The sequence below is a fragment of the Condylostylus longicornis genome, unplaced genomic scaffold (assembly GCF_029603195.1).
Source record: "Condylostylus longicornis isolate FDR11 unplaced genomic scaffold, ASM2960319v2 ptg000014l, whole genome shotgun sequence".
Classification (NCBI taxonomy): Eukaryota; Metazoa; Arthropoda; class Insecta; order Diptera; family Dolichopodidae; genus Condylostylus; species Condylostylus longicornis.
In genome coordinates, this window is record NW_026577983.1 from 701374 (window position 1) to 710846 (window position 9473).

At 26.9% G+C, this 9473-nt stretch overlaps 1 protein-coding gene across 1 annotated transcript; it reads left to right on the forward strand.

Moving 5' to 3' along the window:
* The first annotated feature begins 756 nt into the window (after positions 1–756).
* On the forward strand, positions 757–8302 carry LOC129605740 (uncharacterized). Its single transcript, XM_055515654.1, has 10 exons — positions 757–917; positions 2044–2503; positions 2603–3111; positions 3216–3444; positions 3510–3769; positions 3843–5153; positions 5832–6959; positions 7398–7724; positions 7859–8050; positions 8124–8302. The coding sequence occupies exons 1-10, from the start codon at positions 867–869 to the stop codon at positions 8238–8240; spliced, it is 4584 nt and encodes a 1527-aa protein (XP_055371629.1). The 5' UTR covers positions 757–866; the 3' UTR covers positions 8241–8302.
* Positions 8303–9473: the final 1171 nt, after the last annotated feature.

Sequence of the window (9473 nt, forward strand, 5' to 3'; positions counted from 1 at the left end):
ATTTAAAAAAAAAATTGCAATTTTTAGCGCAGACAACCTTTTTTGTCTTGCAAATGGAAGGGTACTGAATAATAGAGTAAAATTTTTGAATGAAAAATAGAATTTAAAAACTAATTGAAGAAAAAAGCAAAAAAAAATAATAATTATAATCTAGATGGCTTTTAAAACTATACTAAACAAAATGAGATTCATAAAGAATACTCAAAAATTTCACAAAAAAAAAATAAAAAAAATCAGCATACTTCGAAAATATTTCAATCAGTATACTTCGAAAACATAAAACATAAACGATTCAAAATTTTTTTCCAATTCAAAATTTCACTAGTATTTTAAAATAGGACTTGAACCAATTATTTCAATTCCTCATTTTTCTCGCAAATTAAATTATCCTTTTACATCATAACATTTGTTGAAAAAAAATTTTGATTTACTTTCATATTTCACCCCACTTTATAAATAAAGCATGTATTCAGTACACTTGCCAAAATAGCAAAAAAAAAAATTTAAAATGACTTAAGGGTGACTTCCTTCATTTTTTATCATCACTTCACTTAAATGTGACATTAAAAATTAGCGTATTTATATCAAATAACGTTACTTAACTCTTATATAAATTACCTTTATTTTATTAAATTCTTCTTAAAAAATTTATCAAGCAAAAAATAAAATATTTTTATACTTGCCACTAAATAACAGTAATAATTTTAACAGAATATTAATTTTAATTTTTTGTTTTGCTTTTTTTTTTGCAGGATGATGGTTGGAAATTAAATCGTACAAATTATTATCAAGAAGGATGGTTAGCAACAGGTAACATACGTGGTATAGTCGGAGTAACTTTTACAACGTCCCATTGTAAAAAGAATATGGATTATCCCTTGCGGACAAATTACAATTTAAGAGGACATCGTTCAGACGTAAGTTAAAAAAACATATTATATAAAATGGAAATAAAATGAAAACTGTAAAAATGTTTTACTTCGTGTTCTAATAAATATGTACAAGCATCTAAACTTTTGTATATGCTTGTATAAAAAATATCAATTGAGCATGCATTGACGAATTCTTCTAAAATTTTAACTATGAAGAATACGATATGTGCACGGTTGCAGCAGGTCCACATACTACATACCTTAATTTAAAAACTGTCAAATTTTACTATAAGCCAAGAGGTATATGGAATTAAAAATGCAATTATTAAATTAAAAATGAATTAGTCAATTTCAAACTTAAGCCAATTTCAAACTTTTAACTAAGCAACGTTACGCAGCACGATCGATGATTTACTAGAAATTGTTACATTGTCAGAAGGGAGAAGATTTTTACATTCAAAAGATTTTAGTTTTTTCCTATTAGAAATCACATTTACTTTTAAATGTTAAAGAACTCAAAACAGTATTTATGACTACACATGTAAAGGGGTTAGGACAAAAGTTTTTGATTATAGTATTCAAATCTGTAGCAATATTAGAACCTTAAGTCGCAGCCAACCATTGTTACTCTCCGTTAAGCAAGAAGTACATATTATGTATATAAGTTATTTTCAAATAACTTTTGTGGCGACTGTTTCATCTAGTTCCATATTTTTTGTAAAATTAATACATTTACAGCTAAAAACGAAATAATTTAAACTCAAAGTAATAAAATCTTTTTATGAAATTCATCAGAACCGCCAGTAATCTTGCAGCACATTCAATTAATAAATGATTCTTATGATATGGATGATAGAAAAACGAATAACATGAAAATTAAATTATAAGTAAATTTTCTACTTTGTTGACTTTCTCGAAAATTTATTTTTCACCTTTTCATTTCATGTTTTTACTCTCTAATAAATTTTACTCCTGTAATTTTCCTTTAAATAGAAAACATGAAATACACACCAATTCAATTTACACACACATAGATAAACGTGAACATTTTATTCTATTAACATCACCTCATTAATTTTAAAATAATTATAAAAATCCTACTAATTATGAACAAAATTTTGTAGGTTTTAATTATTTATTTCCCTTATTTCTATGTAAATTTTCCCTTTAGGTAATTCTTGTTAAATGGAATGAACCTTATCAAAAATTAGCATCCTGTGATAGTTCTGGTATTATATTTGTTTGGATAAAATATGAAGGAAGATGGTCAATTGAATTAATTAATGATCGTAATACGCCGGTTACACATTTTTCATGGTCACACGATGGTAGAATGGCATTAATTTGTTATCAAGATGGTTTTGTATTAGTAGGATCTGTTGCTGGTCAACGATATTGGTCTTCAATGTTAAATTTAGAATCAACAATAACATGTGGAATATGGACTCCAGATGATCAACAAGTATATTTTGGTACGACACATGGTCAAATTATTGTTATGGATGTGCATGGTGCAATGGTATCTCAGGTACAATTATGTTCAGACATTGGTATTACATCAATGGCATGGTCATGTGAAAAATTTAAAATGGAAGAGGGAGAAGAGGCCGAACCTGGTGTTACAAACGCATGTAAGTTTTAGTTTTCCACAAAAAAAAATTGTTATATAGTAGAAATTTTTTTATTTAAAATAATTTTTTTTAAAAAAAATAATCTTTTTTATATTTTAGCCAAACGTACATTTGTTTTAGCTGTTAGTTTCCAAAATGGTTTTATTTATTTATTAAAATCATTTGATGATGTGTCACCAGCTCATATAAATACGGGTTTAAATGGTGCTTTGGGTTTCGTTATGGAATGGAGTAATTCGAGGGAATTATTAGCTGTAGCTGGTACATCACAAAATTCTCAACATATGATTAATCCAGAAGGAACACCAATTTTTGAAAATTTATTAAAATTTTATACTGAAAATGGTACACTACTTTATACCGCAAGAATACCAAATACTACAACAGCAGTTTCAGCATTAACATGGGGTCATAATGATAAAAGATTATTTATTGCAACTGGAACTCAAGTTCATATTGCATGGGTTTCACGTAGAGTTGCTTCATTACAATTGTTATGTCGTTTACAAATACAAGCAAGTATCGGTTCAGAAATGATATTACCTTTGTTGCCTTTGCCATCAAGGATAAAATCTTTGATTGGAAATTTATTTGCTCAAACGATACGGGTAATTTTCTTTTAATTATTTTTATACTAGAAATGTTATTATTTTTTTAGAAAATAGAACGAAAATTAAAACGAATGTTTCTAACATCTTATACTTTTACTTAGTGTTGTGTACCTGACTCAAAATCATTAAGGGAATTCGTGTCACGTCCACCTGTATGTTCAACACGATTGCATTGTACAATGATACGTCATGATGATGATTCAAACTTAAGTTCAGGAACATGTTATACTCTTTACCTAGAATATTTAGGTGGATTAGTCCCATTACTAAAGGGCAAAAGAACTTCAAAAATAAGACCTGAATTTGTTATATTTGATCCTCAAGTTAATGGTAACGTATACAGTTTTTTTATTATAGCAATTTTGACCAGACTTCGTGATGTTTTCTTTTTTTAGATGCAAACGTATTTTTTAACTGTTCTCCAGATTCGAAAAGTTCTTCAGGTTCGTCTAGTCAATCTACAACAACAGGCCGAAGTGGACCGACAGATTCGTCTGAAAGTGATTTTGAAGACAAATGTCGTGGGTCACCAAGGACTCCCAGAAAACGTAAACCTAGAGTTAAACGTAGAAATTATAGTGGAAACGGCGAAAAACCAAATTTTAATGATAATGAAACCGTAGATGAATTAGCGTATGTGGATACATTACCAGAGGTATAAGTTGTTTAATATTTTAAATATTTCTTCTAACTTGCTTGCTTACAATTTGACAATATTGATATTATAGGAAGTAAAATTGGTGGAAGTAACGTCGAATATATGGGGTACAAAATTCAAAATACATGGACTTGCTAAAACCGTCCCAGCTAATCTAGGTCAAGTTACATATAAAACATCGTTATTGCACTTACAACCCCGCCAAATGACTCTTGTTATAACAGAACTCCGTGATGATTTTCCAACTGGACCTGATCCGAATTTCAACCCAAATTTATTTTCAGAAGACGAAGAAGATCAGGGAAACATAATCGATCGTTTTAATTATTCCAACTCTTCTTCAACTCCAACCCATCAGTCGCAAACAGCAATTCAAAATAATTCATCAAAACCTTCTCAGATCGCCCAGCGGCGTTTAAATGAAAGCGCACCACCTATTGCACCAATGTCTCCTCGACCAAATCGTTTTGCAAGCATACGTAGCAAACAATCTTCTAATTCACCTAGTGCAAATGGTATTGGAATGAGCCCTTTAGCCAGAGCTGAATCATATGATGATGAATCTCCAAACGAAGTTGGGGAACATTCTTCCACACTCAACAATCATCATAAGCCCACCAGGCCTAAAAATATTGAAGCACCAGCACCACGTCCTGGACCTAGCTATACTTCATTTAAAAATCAATACGGTAGATCTTCAACGAGTTCATGCGGACAAAATAGACATGCTATTTCACCGCTTTGTTGTGAAGGTTCTGTTCCAACACTACAGTCACCTAAAAATGCTGTTGCACCAAGTGATATAATCTTTGATAGACCACCAGCAGCAGGACAGACTACTTTAATGAGCTATTCGAGTAGCAATGACTATACGAATAGTGTTGTACAAGTAAAAAATGCTTTATTATCAGATCAAAATCGTTCAACAAATGCACATGTTAATCCAGTTCCATTAAATTTAAACTTAAATCTAGAACGAATGGATCCTAAATTAATGAAAGAAAAAACAACATTTACAACTCATACTATTAATAGCGTCAAAAAGAAGGAAATTTTATTTATTGATGAAGAAACACAATCACCTGTTAATGGTAGTGTAAATGCTAATGGAACTTCAACAAATGCAACAAATATAAATGGCACCACATCAGCAACAACAAATGGGACTCCAGTTGAAGGTAAAATAAGACGAACCCCCACAATTGTTTCGATAGCACCAGCATTACCAGATTCAATTACAAGAAGTTGTAGCGTTGGTTATTTAGATTCAGTTGAAATTGTACCATCAGATGAAGCATTACTAATGCTTCGAAAAGATGCTCCGAAACGATTAGTGTTGGTTGATAAAAAACCTCATAAAAAGAAAAAACATCATCAAGAAGTAAGTATTTATTCATTTATCATTTGTCATTGCAAATTTTTACTTAAATACATAATTTAACCTAAATGTTGACAGCTTATAGCTTTTGTATCGCTTTACGAAAAATGTTATTAGCTTCAAAACATAATATCTATAATACTTCATTTCTTTTACTCTTCTTATTCTTCAAAATTTGCTTAAATGTTCTTTAAATAAATATTCTAGCCCAACATTAAAACTAATATTAATTCCGGTAATTAATTAATTTCATAACTGTTAAAAGTGCTAATTGACGGAGCAGAATTATGTTTATTGGGTCTATCTCTTGAAAAGTCAAGTTTATTCTATGAAATTTTTCGATTATGCAAATTTTCGCATAGACATTGACAAAAAACATAGAAAATGACACAAAAATATTTATTTTTTAGGCAAACTAAAATGATTTAGAATTGCGTATACGCTCTGTTTTTATACTTAAAATTAAGAACTAAAAACACGGAAAACTAATAATAAATCATATTCACACGATTATTCAATTATTAAGGGAAAAATCTTTAAATTTAGCATCTATACGTACATATGTTTAACTGAAAAATATTTACCGCGAAATATTAAATGTTTTTCAAATTCGGGGAAGGAAGGAAATAAACACCAAAATTTTTTTTATGTTTATTATATATGAAAACACATTAATTACAGGATTTACGCAAACCGAAATTACAACAGAGCGGTAAATCAAAAAGTTTAGATTCCTGTGATTTATTTACAACTACAATTACAAAATCAAGTATAAATAAGGACACTGAAAAATTAATGGCAAAATTGAATGAAATTAGTGATTCTGAAACATCAACAACACCAATACTAACACGAAAATTTTGTATTAAATGCCGTAGTAATTACGATCATGGAAAATGTAATCGATGCCAAAACAATTCATCATCATCATCTTCACCATCGAAAGTTATTAGTAAAATTGAAAATAATTTTAAAAACCTTACAAATAATATAAATAATTTAAATAATAATAATCAATTAAATATAATAAGTACAACTACATTAGATGCAACTAAAACAACAAATTCAAATTTAGATAATGAAAATTTAACAAATATATCAACAACAATAACAACAACAACAAATACAACAACATTATCATCACCAAGTCTTATTAGCAATAATAAAATGGAAACAAATAACGCTTATAATAATCGCCAGTCAACAAGTAAATTATTTAGTAGAAATAAGAATAATCATAGCCTATTTGATACAATTGTCAGTAAATCAATGTCCAGTTCAACACGTAAAAAGACTGAAGTGATAACAAGTTTTACCGACAGTCCATTATTTACTAGAAAACATAGATTCGGAAATGGTAGCGGAAATTCTGGAAACATAAATAATTGTAGTAGTAGTAGCAGTAAAATTATAAATAATAACAATAACAATATAAATAGCAATTTAAATTTAAATAATAATTTAAATAATATTAATAATAATATAAACAATAATAATGAAACAAATGGTTCAAATAGCCGAATTTTTAGTGGTTCTGAAAGTACGAATAATTCACCGATTTTAGGTAGAAAAAATGAAAATGGTTTTAGTTTAGTCAAACAATTATCTGAAGTTAGACGTCGAAGAAAAGAAGCACAATTACAACAACAACAACAGCAGCAACAACAACAACAGCAGCAGATGCAATCAAAACAAATTCAAAATCAACATAATCATCATCATATCAATTCATCAGGAGGAACAAGTGATATTAACACTATTGAAGTTACTCCTGTCGAATCAAAAGCATCTGTTTCGTTACATACACAGGTAAGAATCCAAAATGGAAGTTTTAAGAAATATCCAAATTGAGAAATAAATATGGTTGAATAACAATACGTTGTCGGTGACAGTAAATCGGTGCATTCTTTCTAATTACCAATCAATATCAATATGTGCGCTATTCAATTTACTCTCCTTTATAATATTTTTTTAAACTTATTTTTTCATTAACTATTCTATTTCTTCTTTCTATAATACTATGCTCTATCAATAAGTAAGTAGAAAAGCTTATTATCCAAAACTATAAAAATAGCTTTTAAAATGAAAAATATTTTCCATATCAACATTCGCGCTTAAATGTAATAAACAATCAGCCACTTTATATAATAAATTACGTGTATATATACTTCAATTAATACACCAACAAAAAAATTACTTAACTTTTTTAATATAAGTAAAATTTGTATAATGCAATATACATTTTAGGCACTTACAACTCTTGAAAACATTATCAGTAGATTACGTGATTTAGATGAAGGTCGATATACACCACCATGTTCGCCACAACGTTTACCAAGAAGTTCACCAGCATCACCAGCTCCAAGTAAAAAGGGTAAACGTCACCAAAGTGCATCACCAATTCGTCATATATTAAATTCACCACTATTAAATCGACGACAAAAAAAGAAACAATCAATCGAAAGTTCTGATGATGAAGGAAATCTGACTAATGGTTCTGGAGAAGAAAGTGGTGTTAGTAGTAAACAATATAGAGACTTGGAAACATTTCAAAAAGCTCAACTACGTCAAAAAGTATGAATAATATATTTAGTTTGTTCAATGAAAAAGATATTTTTGAAAATTTTGTAATTTTATTATTTTTAAAATCTAATTTTTTTTTTAAATCTAATTTTTAATATTTTATTTTCTTTAATTTTTCTTTTAAGCTGAAACGTGGTAAAATTGAACCAAATGGTCATGCTTCTAGCAATAACATATCACCAGTACGAAGAGAATTTGTTATGCATAATAAAGCACCAATGTGGAACGAAATGAGTCAAGTTTATCAATTAGATTTCGGAGGACGTGTAACGCAAGAATCAGCAAAAAATTTTCAAATTGAATTTCGGGGAAAACAGGTAATTAAAATTTTTATAATATTTGTTACAATTTACAATTTATTTGTCTCTTAATTTATTTATAATGAAATAGGTAATGCAATTCGGCCGCATCGATGGTAACGCTTATACATTAGATTTTCAGTATCCATTTTCAGCTTTACAAGCTTTTGCTGTAGCTTTAGCAAATGTTACTCAGCGTTTAAAATAAGCCTTTTTATTAATAATTATAAAAGTGTAGAAAAAAATAATAAAAAAAAATTTTTTTTTTTTTTTAAATAAAAATTCAATTTAAATAAACTAACAAAATTATGGCATTTCAAAAATTATGTTAATATAATTATAGTTTAATAAAATTAGAAAATAGCAAAAATGAAAAAAAAAAAATATTAAATTAAAAATTTAAATACTAAACTTTTAAATAGCTTATATTTTATTTTTTAAAATTATTAAATATATTCTTATGTACATACATATATACATATACAAATATTATGTAAAAATATGTCTTACTTGTAAAATTTAAAAAAGAATTTTTTAAAAATTAAAAATTATAGTGAAAAATTTAGTGTTATTAAAGAAATATCGTAAATGTAGATATTACAAGATTTGCAAAAAAAAATTTCCATCAAATTGTTAAATTTTTAAAATGTTTTCATTTTATTTTTATTTATTTAATTTGTAATTTAAATATATATAGGAAGATCGCATTTTTAATGTAGCTATGATAATTTTGCGAATAAATGTATAATTCAATAATAAAGGTAAAAGAATAACCTTTTTTATGTACTTAATTGTGATTTGTCTACAATTATTATTAAAAATGTGACTGTTACAAGCTAAAAAAAAAAAAAAAAACAAAACAAAAAAAATACATTCACCTAACCACGTTGCATTCAATCCCATCTAAAACAAAAAAAATCATTTAATTTAGATAGAATTGCAATAAATTTATATAAATACATGTAACACAATATTGCTAATAAGAGTAAATAATTAAATATTTAAAAATATACAAACATATTATTATTGTAGTATGTACAATTATGTGCATTAATATAGTTAAAAGTTGAAACACAAAATCCATTAAATTGAGTTTCAATCAACATAAAATATTTTTGTTATATAACTTTAACAAATATTATGTAAAAAAAAAAATATCGAAAATTCGACAAATATACAAATCAGTAATTATGTATATTAGTATAAAATTACCATAAAAAATTAAAAAAAAAAATATTTCAAAAAGCAAATACAAAAGTCCATTTCAGTCATAATTTAAAATTTATTAAAAAAAAAATAAATAAAAAAAAAATTAACAAAAACATTTTTAAAAATTATCAAAAATTAAAATTTTCTTAAAAGCTTATTGAAATACATACATGATAAATTAAAAATTAAAAAGAAAAATTAAAAAAAAAAAAATAATTAACAAATTTTTTGT

Excerpts from the sequence above, each read along its gene's own strand:
- LOC129605740 (XM_055515654.1), top strand. The coding sequence starts at position 867 with ATGGATTATCCCTTGCGGACAAATTACAATTTAAGAGGACATCGTTCA. Across the intron at positions 918-2,043 it reads TAAGAGGACATCGTTCAGAC|GTAATTCTTGTTAAATGGAA; the intron begins GTAAGTTAAAAA and ends TTTTCCCTTTAG. Across the intron at positions 7,725-7,858 it reads AAGCTCAACTACGTCAAAAA|CTGAAACGTGGTAAAATTGA; the intron begins GTATGAATAATA and ends TTTTCTTTTAAG.